The 22380-nt window shown below is 42.1% G+C and overlaps 2 protein-coding genes across 3 annotated transcripts in view; one reads left to right on the forward strand and one right to left on the reverse strand.

Annotated features, from left to right (window-relative positions):
* Positions 1-2335, reverse strand: part of PON2 (paraoxonase 2) — a 31523-nt gene extending 29188 nt beyond the window's left edge. For both annotated transcript variants that reach the window (XM_081531523.1, XM_081531522.1), the window contains exon 1: positions 2217-2335. In XM_081531523.1, coding sequence (XP_081387649.1) covers positions 2217-2290 — 74 coding nt within the window. In that variant the 5' untranslated portion in view covers positions 2291-2335. The remainder of the gene's footprint in view (positions 1-2216) is intronic.
* Positions 1-22380, forward strand: part of ASB4 (ankyrin repeat and SOCS box containing 4) — a 259323-nt gene that overhangs the window by 110787 nt on the left and 126156 nt on the right. The window lies entirely within an intron of this gene.

A 22380-nucleotide genomic window follows, 5' to 3' on the forward strand; every position in this document is an offset into this window, starting at 1 on the left:
AAATAGAACAATGAAATAGAAGGCACCGGATGAGAGCAAAAAAACAAACCGAAAATCTGTTTTTTGAAGAGCCTTTCTTTTTGTGAAGATGGGAACATGCTGCTTTTCAAAATACTCTAAGGGACTGAAAGGAGAAATGCTATGCATTTAAGCACACCACCAAACTTCGTAAACAGTAGGTACTTGATATTCTGCACTTATAGGGTTGCCAGATAAAATGTGAGATGCCCAGTTAAATTTGAATTTCAGATAAATAATGAATACTATTTTAGTATAATTCCATCCCAAATATTGCACAGGGTATGTTTATACTAAAAAAAGATTTGTTGTTTATCTGACATTCCAGTTTGACTGAGCGTGTCCATTTCTTAACCAGTGAACGTTTCTCCTCTGACTCTGACCCTTCCTGTTGCACAGACAACTGTCCTCCTGGTGTTTTTTTATAAGCAGATGAAGCTACAGCCAAGTCAGTTGAGCTGGAAACTCTAGCATCACCTCTGACCTACCCCTCATCCCCAGGGCTTCCAGAGTTTGGGCCAAACCACTGCAATACTTTAACTAGTTTCCCTAGGTCTTTTTACTCTCCATTCTGGTACTTGTCAACTCTAACTTCATATGAGAATTATCAGGAGAATTTTTAAAAATAAAAAATACTCATGCCTGGGCCCCACTCAGAGCAACAGGATTGGAACTGCTGCGGGTGCAGGGGGTGCAGTCCAGACAGCAGGCCTCCTGGAGATCCTAAGTCACAGCCAGGATTGAGAATCACTGCTCTACTCCAATCCAGCCTTCCAGGTCAGCTCTACACAGTCCAACTGATTATGCTTTAGAAACTTTAAACAGGTTCCTGTTTAAAAAATAAAACAAACAGCAAACACTGACAGTCCCCTTTTGCCTATCAAAGCAGGCCCCAATTTCTCAGCATACCTTTAATAACCAGCTCAAAACCTATCCTTCCCCTATCCCTACTGTTATCATTCCTTAACTTTAAGCTCCCCTCAGATCCAAACTTCCCCACATCAGTCCCTTTGTTCATGCTTCAAACTCCATCTGGGACTGCCTCCTTCATCCCCTCTTGGGTTTCACCCATCCTTCCAGGACAATGTCAAATGTCTCTTCCTCCTGGGCTTCAACTTCAGGAGTTATCATTTTTCCTCCTTAAGCCTATAGGGGTTGGTTTGTACCTGTCCTGAACATCCTGATCGTCCCTGTAGCTCAGATGGTAAAGAATCTGCCTGCAATGTAGGACACCTGGGTTCGATCCATGGGTCAGGAAGATCTTCTGGAGAAGGGAACGGCAATCCACTCCAGTATTCCTGCCTGGAGAATCCCATGGATAGAGGAGCCTGACGGCCTACAGTTCGTGGGGTCGCAAAGAGTCGGATAGGACTGAGCGACTAATACTGCTACACTGAACATCCTAGTTTATCTATCTGTCTTATTTCTCTCCTTCCCTTTAATAGGGTAAGAACGGTGCCTTACTCTATTACAGGAGCCTAAGAGAGCACAGCATACAGAACAGATGCTCAGCATTTCTGGAATTCTTTCGCGTAAGGCTTATATAATTTGAATTGATAATTGGGAGACTTTGACATCTGCCTACTGCGTTTTTTTCATAATAAGTAAAATGTAAGGACTAGGCGTGTCCTGTTTGGCATTCTGGCTTCACGGTTCCTGGACGAGAAGATAAATTAGGAAGTGATGTAAGAGCAGTAGCTGAATATTTCAAGTATCTTTGATCTACCGCGCCAAGATTAGAGAGCAGAGGAAGCTTCTCCAACGCGGCAGGGGAGGGATGGAGAACAACTTTGTTAAAGACAGAGGCTGGTTTGGGCACCGAAGAGAAGCAGGATCCGTGACCTGAAATAAATCTTTATAATTAAAGTTTCAGTGCATGAGTAATAGTGTTGTTTTCAAGTTAAAGCACGAGGTTTGCCCTTGAGTAAATTGCACGGCACTCGCACAGCTTGTCAACCTAGGTAGCAAAGAACTTTGTGAGCAGCAAAGGCTTGTAAACTCTCCAGGAAGTCTCGCGATTCAGCCCAAACTGTGTGGGGTTTTGCGGGCGGCTGGGGGCGGGGTGGCGGCGCTCGGCGGGCCGGGGAGCAGAGCCGGCAGAGAGCCTCCCCGGCCCCGGGCCCCAGCACGAGGGTCCCCGCTGCCCCGCAGCCCCAGCCACCCCGACCCTGCGGACCCGGGAGGGCCCCCGGCCCTACCTGAGCGCCAGGAGCCTCTCGCCCAGCAGCGCCAGCGCGATCCCCAGCAAGCTCAGCGCCAGCAGCCGCCCCATGGCTCGGGAGCCGCGCCGCCTCGCTCCGCCAGACCGGGGAGCACTGTGGGCGGTGTCGCGGTACCGCCGGGCCACGCGGGCTGCGCTCCGCCCCGAGCCACCCTGCTGGCGAGAAACCGGGGCTCCGCCCTCGGCCCGGCCCTTGGCCTTTGACACCACAAACCGACCTCCTCAGACACCTTCCCTGGGACCAGGAGCCCGGCCCCGCCCCACTCGCCCCAGGTTAGGCCAGGTTAGATGACACTTGGACATTCCTTCACTTCCTTTGACTGACAGCCACGCAGGAATCTCAAGCAGCTCTCAGGCTTTTCTTAGTTCCCACTTCCCAGACATTCCTGCCGCCGTAGTCCTGGAACTTACGTCCTAGAAACTTATGAGGGACAGTTTTAAAGAGTGTGGGTATGTGCGTGGGGAGTTATTATTATTACTACAGGAAAAGATACTAGGTCATGTCTTGTAAATATATTATGTTGGAATCACTATTTTTAACAACAGGATATAGATGGGAGGAAGGAAACATCAAGTTTCTAAGCAGTGCTTCATCCAGACGGTGCTGTGCTCAGTCCAGTCACTCAGTTGTATTCGACTGTGATCCCATGGACTGTAGCTCGCCAGGCTCCTCTGTCCATGGGATTCTCCAGGCAAGAACACTGGAGTGGGTTGCCTTGCCCTCCTCCAGAGGAATGTTCCCAACCCAGGAATCAAAGCCAGGTCTCCAGCATTGTAGGCAGATTCTTTACCATCCAGCCCACCAGGGAACAAGTGAGTATGGCTGAAATAAGCTTCCAATGGTTTCTGGTTAATTGTCGCCCTACATTATGTAGGCAGAAATGATTACAATTGCTAATTTTCAATAGGCATAGGTCTTATTAACAATGAGTAAATAAAAGCAGATGCCAGTTTCTCACCTGTAATACACCCCAGGAAAAAAAATAAGACCCCTCATTTTCTGTAGGGCTTCCCTAGTAGCTCAGCTGTTAAAGAATCTGCCTGCAATGCAAGAGAGCCTGGTTCGATTCCTGGGTTGGGAAGATCCACTGGAGAAGGGACAGGCTACCCACTCCAGTATTCTTGGGCTTCCCTGGTGGCTCAGCTGGTAAAGACTCCACCTGCAATGCGGGAGACCTGGGTTTGATCCCAAGAGAAGAGAACAGCTATCCACTGCAGTATTCCAACTTTCACTTTCACTTTTCAGTTTCTGTATGTGAGTGTCTCTGATTCAGTCCTGAGGGATATTAAGTTCTGTTGCATGGTAGATAGAGAGTTACATAGTTGCCCTTTGAAAGTCCAGGAGGCTTACCTTTTTGTGTGTGTCATGGCCTCCTCTGGCAGTAGTGAAACTATAGATACCTTCCTAGAAAAATGTTTATAAATGCATGCAATGAAAGTACCAGTTGCAAAGGAGATCAATTACATTCAAAAGAAATTATCAAAGTGTCCTTTCAAAAGTTTGTGCTATAGTAATATAGCAGAGTAATGTATGCTACATTGTTAACACATTAAATAGCAAGGTGTAGCACTATTCTTTCAAGTAGTAATGAGCATAAATGTTATTTCAAGAAATCTGTAGCACTATAATGAAATAATGATCATAACTCTTATTTCCATTAGTAACAAAGTCACAAGTATTGCTAATGCTTCTGGAGTTTGTTTTCTACATTTGTAATTGAAAACAATGCTTAATTCCATTAGAAATCAAGATATTCCCCCCTCATTTAAGGTCACAAACCCTCCGGAATTCTATATATGGACCATTTGGATTAAGAATTGTGCCATCGTTACCCTATGATTGGGTAGGTAAGGGTGGGATCTCTTCTTTAGGGAGGGTTTTTATTTTTTTGTCTGTTTGAACACAAATACCCTGATACCATGCTATTTTTTTTTTTTTTTTTAATTTTTGGCTGTGCTGAGTCTTCACTGCTGCACAGGCTTTTCTCTAGTTGTGTGAGTGGCGGCTACTCTCTAGTTGCCATATGCAGGCTTCTCACTGTAGTGGTTTCTCTTGTTGCGGAGCATGGGCTCTGGGGCACATGGGCTTCAGTAGTTGTGGCTCGCAGGCTTAGTTGCTCTGCAGCATGTGGGATCTTCCCATATCAGTGATCCAACCCATGTCTCCCACATTGGCAAGTGGATTCTTTACCACTGAGCCACCAGGGAAGCCCTAGGGAGGTTTTTAATGACAGTCTTTGGAGAAGAGAAGAATCTCATATGTGACATCAGAATTTAGAATGAAGGCCTAAAAGAAAAGGCCTGGGCCTATGGCCAGGGCTTCTGTGTTAGTTTTGAGAGCCTTATGCCAATGATTCTGGATAGTGACCAGTACATAAAACTGTGCCTATACATCTAATTGTACATATAATTGTTGTGTGCTGTTTCCCTTTGCTATGCCCTGACATTTTTTAAACTCATGTTCTTAATATTAATAATTCAGCCTGGTTACAGCTGAACTTAAAGGGTCAAAGTTCTGTTTCCTTCAAGACATACTCAGGGTAGTGAAACACAGCTCTTGTGCCAACCTGCCTTTCTTGCCCATGGCAGACATCACTAATTGAGTCTTCTAATGTTTCTCACTAAGCCTAGGCTTGTCTTCACATCTTTTCAAACAATAGCAGAAGAGAAATAAAGGTCCCTGAGGTAGCCAGTGACAGAGGTCCATTCAGGATGAAGCCAGCTCACCATCTTGTGCCGCCACAACACCCTGGGGTTTAGGATGGAGGCATTTGTGGTAAAGAATCAGGCTTTCAAATGCAGCGAGACATACCATACCTGTCTCAAAGAATCTTGGGGAACCCTCAGTTTAATTTTATTAACTCGACCAGTGAGTTCCCTCAAACTTGGTCTCCTAATTCCTCATGACTCTGTGTGAAGAGCCCAATAGCTCTATTCTGGGAAGGGAGAGTTAGGGATTTGGGGATGGACATGTACACACTGCTATATCCAAAATGGATAAACAACAAGAACCTACCGTATAGCACAGGGAACTCTGCTCAGTGTTGTGACAGCCTGGATGGAAGGCAATTTGGGGAGAGAATGGATACATGTATGTATACACACACACACACACACACACGCACGCGAGTCACTTCGCTGTCTACCTGAAACTATCACAACATTGTTAATCAGTTATACTCCAAAATAAAACAAAAACGTTAAAATAAAAATGTACCACCACTCCCAATCCCTATCCCTACCATGCCAGGGCTGAGAATTATCTTTTCTCCTAGTTGGGCTGGGGGAAGAGAGATTTTCTGATTTGGAAATCAGAAGCCTAATTTCTTCATCGCAAGAGAATGGAGAAGACTGGTCATTAAATTCTATAGTACATATGCGTGATTACATTTTATAGTGTAGCTTAGCAGTCTTTTGAGATAACTGAAATTTGTAGGCTATGCCAGCCTAACCCCTAGCTTATGTTTTTTCATGGGAAAAATTGGTTTCTGACTCCCGAATAACCAAGTTACCCAATACAAAACAGACTTGTTTTGGAACTTGTTTGTATGCTGGCAATTGCTCACACTTGGTTGGAAGTATTTCTCAAATAATGACATGTAACTAGTTTGTAATTAGAAATTAATGGTTGTTAAGCAAAATTTCAGAAATAATAATAGTTTTTTTCAATGCTTCTCAAACTATGTGTGGTGAAGGACAGGTTTTCTTTGCCTTTGTAAAGTACAATGAAAGTGAATTAATTACTAGAAAATGAAGTGAAAATTCAGATTTACAAAATATAAGCCTAAATCTTTTATTATTTGATTCAGCAGATGTAAAATTACTTTGTCAAATTTGTATAATAGTTCTAAATGCTTACGCTCAAATTTTCATACTTATCTCACCATGGACCAGAAACAAAGCATTCACAGACCAAAAATGGTCCTTGGAACACAAGTGGACAGCCTTTCATGATCATATTTTAACCCTTTAAAGTTCTTTGCAGTATATTATCACCTGTAAAATCCCCAGTAATTTATGAAATAGGTTTCTTGTAATTATTGTCATTTTGTATAATATATGATGGGACATTCATCCCTCCATATCCTTTTTATTTTCTTCCTCTCTTTTCCTTTTTTTTTTAAAGAGTCATATCTTTAGATCTTTTAACATAAAAATACATGGAAGAGGTGTTATAAAAGATAGTTATTATCAGTAAAAGAAAGATTTGCTTTGTAGATGCTTCATACTAGTGCTCCTTGGAGGGTAGACTTCCCTAACAACTTACAGCAATGTGTAAATTCAAAGAAAAAATGAATGAGTTTTTCTATTGTGTTAGTGTATCTCTAGAACATATGAATAAAGAATTTTGAGATAATGTTGGAAGTTAATCAGATGGTCCGCTTGACCCAAGTCATTTTCTGAGAATTTCAGTATATTAAAAAGTGAAGAAATGCCATATAACAGAAATAGAAAATTGTTATATATTTTTTAAACTTTTATAATCAACAAATTAACATTCTTCAGATACTAGATTGAACAATATGAACTTGCTATTTATAGAGGTCAAAAACACACAGATGTAAAGTAAAATTTTATGTGCTAGTCACAAAATATATATGCATTTTGTGGAAAAAAAAAAGTTTATTTCTGGTTTATTACAGGAGGAATGGCCCAGTAAAATGAATGGGTTTTTAAAATTTAAGGTAAGAACAAGAAGGAGGAAGTGGAAATGTGTTAAATCATTCTAATATTCTTGCATGTGTGAAAAGAGAGCAGAGATACTGGGTATCTTTGCATTTTCTTAAGGTAAGATGCTAAAAAAAACACCGGCAGTGTGTCAGTTCAAAGGAAAAAATGAATGAGTTTTTTCACTGTGTCAGTGTATATCTCAGTTCAGTCACTCAGTCGTGTCCGACTCTTTGCAACCCCATGAATCGCAGCACGCCAGGCTTCCCTGTCCATCACCAACTCCCGGAGTCCACCCAAACCCATGTCCATCGAGTCGGTGATGCCATCCAGCCATCTCATCCTCTGTCGTCCCCATCTCCTCCAGCCCCCAATCCTTCCCAGCATCAGGGTCTTTTCCAATGAGTCAACTCTTCACATGAGGTGGCCAAAGTATTGGAGTTTCAGCTTCAACATCAGTCCTTCCAATGAACACTCAGGACTGATCTCCTTTAGGATGGACTGGTTGGATCTTCTTGCAGTCCAAGGGACTCTCAAGAGTCTTCTCCAACACCACAGTTCAAAAGCATCCATTCTTCGGTGCTCAGCTTTCTTCACCGTCCAACTCTCACATCCATACATGACTACTGGAAAAACCATAGCCTTGACTAGACGGACCTTTGTTGGCAGAGTAATGTCTCTGCTTGTCAATATGCTATCTAGGTTGGTCATAACCTTCCTTCCAAGGAGTAAGCGTCTTTTAATTTCATGGCTGCAGTCACCATCAGCAGTGATTTTGGAGCCCCCCAAAATAAAGTCTGACACTGTTTCCACTGTTTCCCCATCTATTTCCCATGAGGTTATGGGACCAGATGCCTAGGACATACGAATAAACAATTTTGAGGTAATGTTGGAAGTTAATCAAATGTTCCTTTTGACCCAAGTCTCTTTCTACAGAGGGCTGTCAGATTTGCTGCCTGTCTTCCAGGAGCTGTGGGACCATGTGGGACCTCTCCAGAGGTCATGGGGGTAGAAAATGTTGGGAGAGAGAAAGGTTGGGGAGACGAGACACAAAACTGCCAATCTCCTTCAGAGGCTGACTGGGTATGGCCTGAACTATATAGAAAAAGTAAAGATATGTTCCCTCCATTCTAGGAAATACACGCATGTTTTCCCATTGTCTAATAGCAATAATGTTTGTAATTTTCATAAGTAAACTATATGTGCACTCTCTTTCAGAGTAACTATCAGAATAATCTCTTTCAGAGTAACTTATTGAACATTTCCTATTCTAACACACTTTTCAGACATGACCTCATTTAATTCCCATAGCAACCATTTGAATTAGTTACTGTTATTCTCTCCAATTTATGAGTGATGAAACAGAAGCCAGTGGTTAAGTATCTTGTCCAGGGTTACACATCTAGAAAATGGTGGAACTAGAATCCAATATAAGAAAATATATATTAAGACCTAATTTCCAAAAAAACCCCTCATTTCAACCCTTGATATATTTTTTAATTGTTAAGAGACTTTTATTTGTTTGCTATTTATGGTAAGAGCAGAGATGAATCAGCTATAACAGGAGTTGTAGAAAATGATTTCATATCAACTCTCATGAAGGAGAGTCTTTAAAATTGAGTTGCCTTTTATACTTTTCCTCTGCCTGCTTGCATTACTTCACAGTTATTGAGTATATTCTGCATCTCCAACCAACTACTGGGAACTCAAAGGAGGCATACATTCCTGCCTTGGTGGAGGTCATAGTTTAGTGGGAGAGGGAGGTACATGAACAAACATGGACAGTGCTATCTGTCAAGGGCTAAGAACTTTGAATTTTACCCTGTATCTGCTGCAGAGCTACTAAAGCCTTTTAAGGAAGGGAGAATCAATGTTTCACAAAGGTCACTGGCTGTGGGAGGGTGAGTTGGGTGGAGTCTACTCCAAGTCTCCAAGTCCACCCAAGTCTCCTCAGAAGAAGATGTGAACAAGGCTGAGGCAGTGGGGAGGGAGGGCAGGGAGTGGATTTAGGAATTTCAGAGATCGAATGGATGGACATAGGTCGCCGATAAGATGTGGGGGAAAAGGAGAAGTTGAAGAAGACTTGGGTTGTTCACATGGATAAACGGGCATATCAGTCTCAGTTCAGTTCAGTCGCTCAGTTGTGTCCAACTCTTTGCGACCCCACGAACCACAGCACGCCAGGCCTCCCTGTCCATCACTAACTCCCAGAGTTTATCCAAACTCATGTCCATCTATTCAGTGATGCCATCCAACCATCTCATCCTCTGTTGTCCCCTCCTCTTCCTGCCCTCAATCTTTCCCAACATCAGGATCTTTTCAAATGAGTCAGCTCTTCGCATCAGGTGGCCAAAATATTGGAGTTTCAGCTTCAACATCAGTCCCTCCAATGAACACCCAGGACTAATCTCCTTTAGGATGGACTGGTTGGATCTCCTTACAGTCCAAGGGACTCTCAAGAGTCTTCTCCAACACCACAGTTCAAAAGCATCAGTTCTTCGGCGCTCAGCTTTCTTTATAGTCCAACTCTCACATCCATACATGACTACTGGAAAAACAATAGCCTTGACTAAATGGACCTTTGTTGACAAAATAATGTCTCTGCTTTTTAATACGCTATCGAGGTTGGTCATAACTTTCCTTCCAAGGAGTAAGCGTCTTTTAATTTCATGGCTGCAGTCACCATCTGCAGTGATTTTGGAGCCCAAAAAAATAAAGTCAGCCACTGTTTCCACTGTTTCCCAATTTATTTGCTATGAAGTGATAGGACCGGATGCCATGATCTTAGTTTTCTGAATGTTGAGCTTTAAGCCAACTTTTTCACTCTCCTCTTTCACTTTCATCAAGAGGCTCTTTAGTTCTTTTTCACTTTCTGCCACAAGGGTGGTGTCATCTACATATCTGAGGTTGTTGATATTTCTCCCGGCAATCTTGATTCCAGCTTGTGCTTCCTCCAGCCCAGCGTTTCTCATGATGTACTCTGCATATAAGTTAAATAAGCAGGGTGACAATATACAGCCTTGACGTACTCCTTTTCCTATTTGGAACCAGTCTGTTGTTCCATGTGCAGTTCTAACTTTTGCTTCCTGACCTGCATACAGGTTTCTTAGGAGGCAGGTCAGGTGGTCTGGTATGCCCATCTCTTTCAGAATTTCCCACAGTTTATTGTGATCCACACAGTCAAAGGCTTTGTCATAGTCAACAAAGCAGAAATAGATGTTTTTCTAGAACTCTCTTGCTTTTTTGATGACCCAGCGGATGTTGGTAATTTGATCTCTGGTTCCTCTGCCTTTTCTAAAACCAGCTTGAACATCTGGAATTTCATGGCTTACGTATTACTGAAGCCTGGCTCGGAGAATTTTAAACATTACTTTACTATTGTGTGAGATGAGTGCAATTGTGAGGTAGTTTGAGCCTTCTTTGGCATTGCTTTCTTAGGGATTGGAATGAAAACTGAGCTTTTCCAGTCCAGTGGCCACTGCTGAGTTTTCCAAATTTGCTGACATACTGAGTGCAGCACTTTCACAGCATCATCTTTCAGAATTTGAAATAGATCACCTCCACTAGCTTTGTTCGTAGTGATGCTTTCTAAGGCCCACTTGACTTCGCATTCCAGGATGTCTGGCTCTAGGTGAGTAATCACACCATCGTGATTATCTGGGTCGTGAAGATCTTTTTTGTACAGTTCTTCAGTGTATTCTTGCCACCTCTTCTTAATATCTTCTGCTTCTGTTAGGTCCGTACCATTTCTGTCCTTTATTGTGCCCATCTTTGCATGAAATGTTCCCTTGGCATCTCTAATCTTCTTGAAGAGATCTCTCGTCTTTTCCATTCTATTGTTTTCCTCTATTTCTTTGCATTGATCACTGAGGAAGGCTTTCTTATCTCTCCTTACTATTCTTTGGAACTCTACATTCAAATGGGTATATCTTTCCTTTTTTCCTTTGCTTTTTGCTTCTCTTCTTTTCTCAGCTATTTGTAAGGCGTCCTCAGACAGCCATTTTGATTTTTTACATTTCTTTTTCTTGGGGATGGTCTTGATTCCTGTCTTCTGTACAATGTCATGAACCTCTGTCCATAGTTCATCAGGCACTCTGTCTATCAGATCTAGTCCCTTAAATATATTTCTCACTTCCACTGTATAATCATAAGGGATAAATGGGAGAGGAACAGATTGGGGTAGCATGGACAGGGGATTAATGAGCACCATTGATGTGCTCCAAGCCCAGGAGAAAACTGCAGACAGGTTTTTAATGCTCAGGAGCAAGGTCTTGTTTGGACATGGAGACGTAGTGTGCATTAGCAGAGAGCTATGTAGAAAATCTTCAGGAAAGGTTGACATTGCCCCCTGAAGTGAGGTGATGTATGTAAAGGTCCTGAGAGGCTGAGAAGCAAGTTAAAAAGTGGGAGGTGGGATGGAGAATGAGGAATTGAACTGAGCTCTAGGGATCACCTTTAACTAGGGAGAGCAGACACTGGCATAGAGATGACCACTTTTTTTTTTTCTTTTTCTCTTAAATCTGAATATGGCCTTGAGGTTCTTTATACTACAGTGTTTCAGGCAGTCATTCCCTGACCATAGAGAATGAAACCTGTTTGCTATCCCTTTACAAGGACTGGGAACAATGTGAATGGTGGAAATGGTGGAAGTGGTTGGAAAGAAATCTCCAGAGTTATCTGTGCTTGGCATGAAACAGGCCCTTTCCTAGCCCTTGGCAAGAGTGTTCTGGAGCAGCTCACTGTCTTGCCTCCAAGATCTGTTTGATCTCATTAGGCCCTTTAGCCCTGTGTTATGTGGTTACCTTGAGAAGCCCAGGCTTCCTGGTCAACCTTCATCCTGCGCTCTTCCCATATGTCTGGGTACTTTCTCCCAGCTCTCTATCCTCCTCTGCCCCCACCTTCTAAAACACTTCTGTTATGTCCTCTGAAACCCATAGTCAGTCATTAACAAAATCCCCTATATCCCCAAACATCTCTAAATACCCTTTCAGCTTTCTATGTTATTTGTGCGTATGTACATGCTCAGTCACTGTAGTTGTGTCCGACTCTGTGCAACCCTAGGGACTGTGGCTCTCCAGGCTCCTCTGTCCGTGGGATTCTCCAGGCAAGAATACTGAGGTGGGTTGCCTTGTCCTCCTCCAGGGGATCTTCCCAACTCAAGAACTGAACCCATGTCTCTTATGTCTCCTGCATTGGCAGGCAGGTTCTTTACCACATGGCCCCCTACTTCAGGATACTTTCCTGCCTGTCCTAGATGGTTCTGCTCCTGCTCCCTTTTATACGATACTGCCAAAATGCTTGGCGATTTTAACATCCTTGTGGGTAACCTTTCCAGACTCACCTTTTCAGTTCCATGACTACTTTCCCTCCAGTGACCTTGTCTTTACCTTCCTTGGCTGCCTACTCCTATGGTTGTACTTTTAAGATTTTGCCATCACCAGTAATCACAATACTTGTACAATCTCAGTTCTAAGATTTCACTTTCCAGCCACCATCCCTTATCTTTTAGCTCACTCTCTCTCGTTCTCCACGTTTTGAAAAATTCTTTGACCTTGTTTGATGTCTTAACTCCTTTTTAAAATGGTTGCCTTTCACCGCCACCTCCCACACTCCGTTTAACTCCACTTTGCATAGTGCAGATTCTTTATGGTGTGCTTTTTCACTGAAATAGCATATATGTAAATCCAGCGCAATAGACTGTAAGTGTATATGTTTTCCCTAAATTCTGAGGGTGACCACATACTCGAATCTAGTAAGAACCAGTGAAAAACGATTTTGATCATTTCTTCTAGTCGGTGAGTTTTCTGAAAAGTGCATGATTTCTTCCTTTGAGTGCCCTTCCCTGCCATTTCTTCCTTGATCTGGTGAACAGCTTTGTCATACAGGCTGACAAAAAAGCAGTGCGAGTGATAGAACTGGGCCTGCCACAGGACACAAAGGAAGAGTATCACGGTGGATTTCGGTTTTAGACGGCAGACTCAAAGCCCATTCAAGGAGACATCTGAGGAACAGAAGTAAAGATTAGCAGATAATGAGATTCTAGGGATGGTCCTTGACATTGTAATGGACATCATGAACCTGACTGCAGCCTGGAGGATGGGCCAGACTTTTAACAAGTGGAAACTGAAAGCCCCCAACGCTAGGGTCAGAGAAGGGACAATGATGGGCAGTGGGAGAGGTCAAGAACTTTCTCCATAGGAGAAATGTGATAAAGACCAGGAAACTCTTTGTTTCTGTTTCCAGGGACCCCATCCCTTTTGCTAACAAACTGTGTGTGTGCAGCACAGACATGCGGGAGGAACTTAGATTTTATTTGATATGTTTTATTTTAGGAGAATAGACGTGAGAGTCTTAAGGAATGACTTTTGGAGACCTATTTCATTTTCTGCCTTTCATTTATTTTTTTCCTGCAAGCAGTGTTTTATTATTATTATCATTATTTCTTTTTAAGCCTGTGCACTTTCTTTTCATTACTTTATATTTCACAGGAGCTCTGGAGCTTGAATTTGCCTGGCTGCCTTGGGGGAAGATGAGCTCACATTTGGTGTGGGAGTTGGGGGTAGGGCTCTTTCTTATTTCAAACACAGATAGTGGTTATCATCTATGTTTACTTAATATTTTATGACTTGAAAAAATAATGACTGTTTACATGAAATATGATTAAATTGCAGAGATGGAGGGGGGATGTTAAATTAAGTCCTCAGTATTCTTTGTAACCTTATATTTCATTTCCAATAACCCTGTCTGCATTCCACAATTTAACTGGTGGATTTTTTAAGTGAGAAGACATTGAAGTTACTTGAGTATCTTAAAAATAGAAAATGAAGCCAGTTCTAGCAATGTGAGGCACTGCACAGAGGTCCATAAGTCATGAGAAATCACTGGAATTAGTCCAGGCAGGCCACTGGAATGATGGAAAATTCCTGGTGGAGAAAACTGGACAGAACGGAGCAGTGGGGAGTACACAGGAGGAAGGAGGGAAAGAAAGAGGACAGCGGGCCCATGGGGCAGCGGCTTCTGCTAGACTCCAAACTGGTGAGGGTCCAAGTGTGCTGACAGCTGAACTCCTCCAAGTCCAGGGCATCTCTGGAGCCTACCTGCCTGGAAGCTGGCTCTATCACCCCGCCCCCCTCCCCCCCACCAGGGGCTACAGAAAAGTTCACCTAGTCTATCTCCTAAAGCTTTCGTTAGCAACCTCTTGCCACCAAGGAGGGAAATGGCAATAGGCACCACTGTTCACCTGGGGCTTCCTGCGGGAGTTCAGTTCTGCCCAGGAGTGGGGCAGCTGGGCTGATTGCTAGGGACTTTCCCTCTTCTGAGAACTGACATGTAGGAGCAAAGGAAGGTTGGATTAGGTCACTCAGCTGCTGGCTCTGGTTTCTAGGTTACAGTGGAACCGCCTACTCTGCTCAGCAAGTTTTTACACATAATTTCAGGAGTTTTGTAATCATGTCAGATACTACCAGAGCCTTAGCCAGGAAAAACGATATGCATTGCTGACCTGTTTCTTAAGAAAAACAAAATAAATAAAATTTAAAACCCTATAATTTTACAACCTAACACTTTTTCTAAGTATAGGATTTTTAATGGATAGCTGCAATGCTAATTAAAAACCTGTGTATAAAGCTCCAGTAATGTCGCTTTATTTTATGTATTTGTTCTCCAAGACAGGATCACAGATGATAATTTTAAAAGACCATTGACCCAAGGACACTCTACTTCAATGTTAGGACCCTCCCAGTTGTGCTGAAGAATGAAATCTTTATGCTGAAGACTTTAGCTTTCCCTCTGTTCTGCCTTCCCTTCTAGACCATGACTCAAAAAGCCTGTCATTTCACACCCAACCTGGCTGCAGGTCCTTTTCTAGCAAACAAACAAGAGCCTTAGTACTCAAGAGGAATCTACCTTTAGCTCTTTGAAAATAACAAGATTTTTTCTCCAGGATACATTTGGAAAATATAGTCTGGAATGCCAGTAACTCCCCACTCCAGAGTCTTTTTACATGCTTTCCTACTTTTGTCAATATTCCCTAAACTGTTTATAGGATATTTCACCCCTTGCCATGGTAATACTGACAAAGCCAATATAACTCTCAACATTAGTACCAAAATTACATTCTAGTCTTGTTTGTATTTTTTACTTTTACGCATTATAAAAAGTCCCTCGAGTAGGAAGGTGATTGTAAATGGTAGAGTTAGGAGCATGGCTTTGTGTTAGTATGAAGAGAGCGAGGTTAACTCCCGATACAGACTGGTACTGAGACAATATAAACAGTCTGTCAGTGCTCAGACGTGTCCAACTCTTTGGGACCCTGTAGACTGCAGCCCACCAGGCTCCTCTGTCCATGGGATTTCGTAGGCAAGGATACTGAAGTCGGTTGCCATTTCCTTCTGCAGGGGATCTGCCCAACACAGGGATCAAACCTGTGTTTTCTGTATCTTCTCCATTGCAGGTGCATACTTTACTGCTGATCCACCAGGGAAGCCTGAGTCAGAAGTATATTGACCCCTGCTTATTGAACTCAGATGGGGTAGACATGACTTGATGAAGGATTTTCTTTATGTTACTTACACAAATAACATAGGAATGCTTTCACACTGCAAAATATTGAGAGTTGCTGATAAAATCTTAACCTTTTTCCAGCGGAGAACACTTTTCATAGTTTCATATATATTCTTTTTTACTATTATTATTTTCTTATATGTGAACCTGTAGAAACATATGGTATTGTATATGTGCTCATGAAACAATATTGTCAACTAGTTTTCTTTGGTGTCTAGGATGATTCTTTTTTGCTATAGAAAACACTCTTCAGAGGTGATCGTTGGTTTTAAAAATGGATAATTTATTAAAGTTACAGATTATGAAACCCATATCTTATGTTTTAAGAAGAGCTTACAAGTCTTATTATTCTATTCACAGCAGATTTCAACAACATCTTGTAAGAGCTCTTTAATTAATATTAGGACCAATTCATAAAATTAGATACTTAAACTTCTATTATCTAAACTGTATTCATGAAACTAAAATCTGTTTTCTTTAAAGTTCTACGTTGTATGATTTACCAAACAAAAATTTCCTGAGTAGCTAAATAGCTCACGTCTTCCCTGGTGGTTCGCATGGTAAAGAATCTGCCTGCAATACTGGAGACCTGAGTTCCATTCCTGGGTTGGGAGATCCCCTGGAGAAGGGAACAGCTACCCACTCCAGTATTCTGGCCTGGAGAATCCCCATGGGCAGAGGAGCCTGGAAGACTATAGTCCATGGGGTCACAAAGAATCAGACACAACTGAGTGACTTTCACTTTTTAAATAGCTCATATATCAAAAAAATTATATTTATAAATAGATGATCCTTAAATTCTATTAATGTTCCATTAATATTTATGAAGTGCAGATATTAAATTAAAACCATGAGCCTAAACAAATTATATAATACATTTTAAATTAGAAACATAAGAGATTGCTATTCTAATAAGCTATTATTCTGTTAGACCAAATTTTAAATATCACAGGTATTTGTTGTTGTTGTTCAGTCACTAAGTTGTGTCCAATTCTTTGCAACCCCATGGACTGCAATATGCCTGGCTTCCCTGTCCTTTACTATTTCCCAGAGTTCGCTCAGATTCATGTTCGTTGAGTCAGTGGTGCTATGTAATCATCTCATCCTCTGCTGCCTCCTTCTCCTTTTGCCCTCAGTCTTTCCCAGCATCAGGGTCTTTTCCAGTGAGGTAGCTCTCCACATCAGGTGGCCAAAGTACTGGAGCTTCAGCTTTAGCATTAGTCCTTCCTTCAGGTCTGATTTCCTTTAGGATTGATAGGTATGTAGAATATAAAAAACACCTGGAATAACAGGCAAATTTGTCCTTGGAGTACAGAATGACGCAGGGCAAAGGCTAATAGAGTTCTGCCAAGAGAACGCACTGGTCATAGCAAACACCCTCTTCCAACAACTCAAGAGAAGACTCTACACATGGACATCACCAGATGGTCAACACTGTAATCAGATTGATTATATTCTTTGCAGCCAAAGATGGAGAACTCTATACAGTCAGCAAAAAACAAGATTGGGAGCTGACTGTGACTCAGATCATGACCTCCTTATTGCCAAATTGAGACTTAAATCAAGAAAGTAGGGAAAACCACTAGACTATTCAGGTATGACCTAAATCAAATCCCTTATGATTATACAGTGGAAGTGAGAAATAGATTTAACGGACTAGATCTAATAGCATGCCTGATGAACTATAGACGGAGGTTTGTGACATTGAACAGGAGACAGGGATCAAGACCATCACATGGAAAAGAAATGCAACAAAGCAAAAGGGCTGTCTGAGGAGGCCTTCCAAAAGCTGTGAAAAGAAGAGAAGTGAAAAGCAAAGGAGAAAAGGAAAGATATTCCCATTTGAATGCAGAGTTCCAAAGAATAGCAAGGAGAGATAAGAAAGCCTTCCTCAGTGATCAGTGCAAAGAAATAGAGGAAAACAACAGAATGGGAAGGACTGGAGATCTCTTCAAGAAAATTAGAGATACCAAGAGAACATTTCATGCAAAGATGGGCTCGATAAAGAACAGAAATGGTATGGACCTAATAGAACCAGAAGATATTAAAAAGAGGTAGCAAGAATACACAGAGGAACTGTACAAAGAAGATCTTCATGATCCAGATAATCACGATGGTGTGATCACTCGCCTAGAGCCAGACATCCTAGAATGTGGGTCAAGTGGGCCTTACAAAGCATCACTACAAACAAAGCTAGTGGAGGTGATGAGATTCCAGTTGAGCTATTTCAAATTCTGAAAGATGATGCTGTGAAAGTGCTGCACTCAATATGTCAGCAAATTTGGAAAACTCAGCAGTGGCCACAGGACTGGAAAAGGTCAGTTTTCATTCCAATCCCAAAGAAAGGCAATGCCAAAGAATGCTTAAACTACCTCACAATTGCACTCATCTCACATGCTAGTAAAGTAATGCTCAAAATTCTCCAAGCCAGGCTTCAGCAATATGTGAACCATGAACTTCCAGATGTTCAAGCTGGTTTTAGAAAAGGCAGAGGAACCAGAGATCAAATTGCCAACATCCGTTGGATCATTGAAAAAGGAAGAGAGTTCCAGAAAAACATCTATTTTTGCTTTATTGACTATGCAAAGCCTTTGACTGTGTGGATCACAATAAATTGTGGAAAATTCTGGAAGAGATGGGCATACCAGACCACCTGACCTGCCTCCTGAGAAACCTATATGCAGTTCAGGAAACAACAGTTAGAACTGCACATGGAACAACAGACTGGTTCCAAATAGGAAAAGGAGTACGTCAAGGCTGTATATTGTCACCCTGCTTATTTAACTTATATGCAGAGTACATCATGAGAAACGCTCGGCTGGAAGAAGCACAAGCTGGAATCAAGATTGCCGGGAGAAATATCACTAACCTCAGATATGCAGATGACACCACCCTTGTGGCAGAAAGTGAAGAAGAACTAAAAAGCCTCTTGATGAAAGTGAAAGAAGAGAGTGTAAAAGTTGGCTTAAAGCTCAACATTCAGAAAACTAAGATCATGGCATCTGGTCCCATCACTTCATGGGAAATAGATGGGGAAACAGTGGAAACAGTGTCAGACTTTATTTTTTTGGGCTCCAAAATGACTGCTGATGGAGATTGCAGCCATGAAATTAAAAGACGCTTACTCCTAGGAAGGAAAGTTATGACCTACCTAGATAGCATATTAAAAAGCAGAGACATTACTTTGCCAGCAAAGGCCTGTCTAGTCAAGGTTATTGTTTTTCCAGTAGTCATGTATGGATGTGAGAGTTAGACTGTGAAGAAAGCTGAGCATCGAAGAATTGATGCTTTTGAACTGTGGTGTTGGAGAAGACTCTTGAGAATCCCTTGGACTGCAAGGAGATCCAACCAGTCCATCCTAAAGGAGATCAGTCCTGAATGTTCACTGGAAGGACTGATGCTGAAGCTGAAGCTTCAATACTTTGGCCACCTCATGCGAAGTGTTGACTCATTGGAAAAGACCCTGATGCTGGGAAGGATTGGGGGCTGGAGGAGATGGGGACGACAGAGGATGAGATGGCTGGATGGCATCAGCAACTCAATGGACATGAGTTTGGGTAAAGTCCAGGAGTTGGTGATGGACAGGGAGGCCTGGCGTGCTGTGATACATGGTGTCTCAAAGAGTCGGACACAACTGAGCGACTGAACTGAACTGAACTTTCCCAGCTTCAGGGTCTTTTCCAGTGAGGTAGCTCTTCACATCAGGTGGCTAAAGTACTGGAGCTTCAGCTTCAGCATCAGTCCTTCCAGTGAATACTCAGGAGTGATTTCCTTTAGGATTGACAGGTATGTAGAATATCAGTTCAGTTCAGTCGCTCAGTCATGTCTGACTCTTTGCGACCCCATGAACCGCAGCATGCCAGGCCTCCCTGTCCATCACCAACTCCCAGAGCTTAACCAAACTCATGTCCATTGAGTCGGTGATGCCATCCAGCCATCTCATCCTCTGTTGTCCCCTTCTCATCCTGCCCCCAATCCTTCCCAGCATTAGGGTCTTTTCCAATGAGTCAACACTTCGCATGAGTTGGCCCAAGTGTTGGAGTTTCAGCTTCAACATCAGTCCTTCCAATGAACACCCAGGGCTGATCTCCTTTAGAATGGACTGGTTGGATCTTCTTGCAGTCCAAGGGACTCTCAAGAGTCTTCTCCAACACCACAGTTCAAAAGCATCAATTCTTCGGTGCTCAGCTTTCTTCACCGTCCAACTCTCATATCCATACACGACCACTGGAAAAACCATAGCCTTGACTAGATGGACCTTTGTTGACAAAGTAATGTCTTTGCTTTTTAATATGGTATCTAGGTTGGTCATAACCTTCCTTTCAAGAAGTAAGCATCTTTTAATTTCATGGCTGCAATCACCATCAGCAGTGATTTTGGAGCCCAAAAAGTAAAGTCTGACACTGTTTCCACTGTTTCCCCATCTATTTCCCATGAAGTAGAACATAAAAACATGCAAAATTCTGAACACTAAATTATTGCATACACAGATTTGTTTAACTTGATATTTATATATTTAACTTCAGATTTTCTTAGGGTTGAAAGATGCTTCCCTACTGAAGAAAAGTTTTGTTATTTCACATTATTTTAGGAGTTACTTTCTTATATAATTTTGGGGTTGCTTTCTTTGCTTGATAGAGTTTGTAACAAACAGAATTATAGACTTATATAGTTGAATTACTGCAGCAATGAGGATATGCACTGGTCCTTACTTGTATGAGTCATTACAAAGCCAATTACTCCAAAACTTCAAGAGTACACTGGCCACAGACATAGCATACATGCCTGGCTTTGAGTCCTATCATTACTGGATTGGTCAGGGTTCTCCAGAGAAACAGAGCCAGTAGGATATGCATAGATATATGGAGAGAAATTTATTCTAAGGAATTGGCCCATGCGATTGTGGAGGCTTGGTAAGTGAAAAATCTGCAGAGAGAGCTGGCTGGAGACCCAGTAAAGAGGTGCAGTTTGAGTGCAAAGGCAGACTGCAGACACAATTCCTTCTTACCCAGGGGATGTCAGTCTTTGTTTCAGTAAGCCCTTCAAATTAATAGGATGAGGCCCACCCACATTATAGAGAACATTCTTGTTTACTCAAAGTCTACCACGTTAGTTTCATTTCAAAAGCATCTTCACAGAGATAATGCTGTTTGCAGTGACATGAATGGACCTAGAAATTGTCACACTGAGTAAAGTAAGCCAGACAGAGAAAGAAAAATATCATATGATATCACTTTATGGATGGAATCTAAAAAAATTGTACAGATGAACTTATTTACAAAACAAATAGTCACAGATGTAGAAAAAACGTATGGTTACCAAGGGGAGGGATAAATTGAGAGGCTGCGGTTAACTAATAAGGACCTACTCACAATAAACTGTGGAAAATTCTTCAAGAGATGGGAATACCAGACCACCTGACCTGTCTCTTGAGAAACCGGTATGCAGGTCAGGAAGCAAAAGTTAGAACTGGACATGGAACAACAGACTGGTTCCAAATAGGAAAAGGAGTACGTCCAAGCTGCATATTGTCACCCTGCTTATTTAACTTATATGCAGAGTGCATCATGAGAAATGCTGAGCTGGAAGAAGCACAAGCTGGAATCAAGATTGCCGGGAGAAATATCAATAACCTCAGATATGCGGATGACACCACCCTTGTGGCAGAAAGTGAAGAACTAAAAAGCCTCTTGATGAAACTGAAAGAGGAGAGTGAAAAAGTTGGCTTAAAGCTCAACATTCAGAAAACTAAGATCATGGCATCCGGTCCTATCACTTCATAGCAAATAGATGGGGAAACAGTGGAAACAGTGTCAGACTTTTTTGTGGAGAGGGGGCTCCAAAATCACTGCAGATGGTGATTGCAGCCATGAAATTAAAAGACGCTTACTCCTTGGAAGGAAAGTTGTGACCAACCTAGACAGCATATTAAAAAGCAGAGACATTACTTTGTCAACACCGGTCCGTCTAGTCAAGGCTATGGTTTTTCCAGTAGTTCTGTATGGATGTGAGAGTTGGACGGTGAAGAAAGCTGAGCACTGAAGAATTGATGCTTTTGAACTGTGGTGTTGGAGAAGACTCTTGAGAATCCCTTGGACTGCAAGGAGATCCAACCAGTCCATCCTAAAGGAGATCAGTCCTGGGTATTCATTGGAGGGACTGATGTTGAAGCTGAAACTCCAATACTTTGGCCACCTCATGCGAAGAGTTGACTCATTGGAAAAAACTCTGATGCTGGGAAGGATTGAGGGCAGGAGGAGAAGGGGATGACAGAGGATGAGATGGTTGAATGGCATCACTGACTCAATGGACATGAGTTTGGTTAAGCTCTGGGAGTTGGTGATGGACAGGGAGGCCTGGCGTGCTGCGATTCACGGGATCGCAAAAAGTTGGACACGACCGAGCAACTGAACTGAACTCTACTCTAGCCCAGGGAACTCTACTCAGTGCTCTGTAATGACCTATATGGGAATAGAATCTAGAAAAGAATGAATATAGGTACATGTATAAATGATTCGCTTTGGTGTACAAGAGAAACTCACACAACATTGTACATAAATTATACTCCAATAGAAATTAACTTTAAAAAGGTGGAGAGGACCAAAAATACCTTCATGAAAACATCCAGAATAATGTTTGACCAAATTTACAGCTGGCACTGTAGGCCAGCCAGATTGATACAAAATTAACTTTATAGTCACTCATCATTTAAATCAGATTAGACTGTGAAATCCTGCACAGCTGTCAACATCACTTGATTAAAACTTGCATTTCTAAGGTCAAAATGAGTAAACATAGTTCCATTTAACTCTAAGGATCTTTGAGCTTGCACGAATCCTACCTGAATTCTTCTCATATACTATCAGTATTGCTTATCATTAAGTCCCATAAAACTCTTATAGATGTGTAAA

The sequence above is a fragment of the Giraffa tippelskirchi genome, chromosome 10 (genome assembly GCF_054371585.1).
Source record: "Giraffa tippelskirchi isolate mGirTip1 chromosome 10, T2T-mGirTip1v1.2.pri, whole genome shotgun sequence".
Classification (NCBI taxonomy): Eukaryota; Metazoa; Chordata; class Mammalia; order Artiodactyla; family Giraffidae; genus Giraffa; species Giraffa tippelskirchi.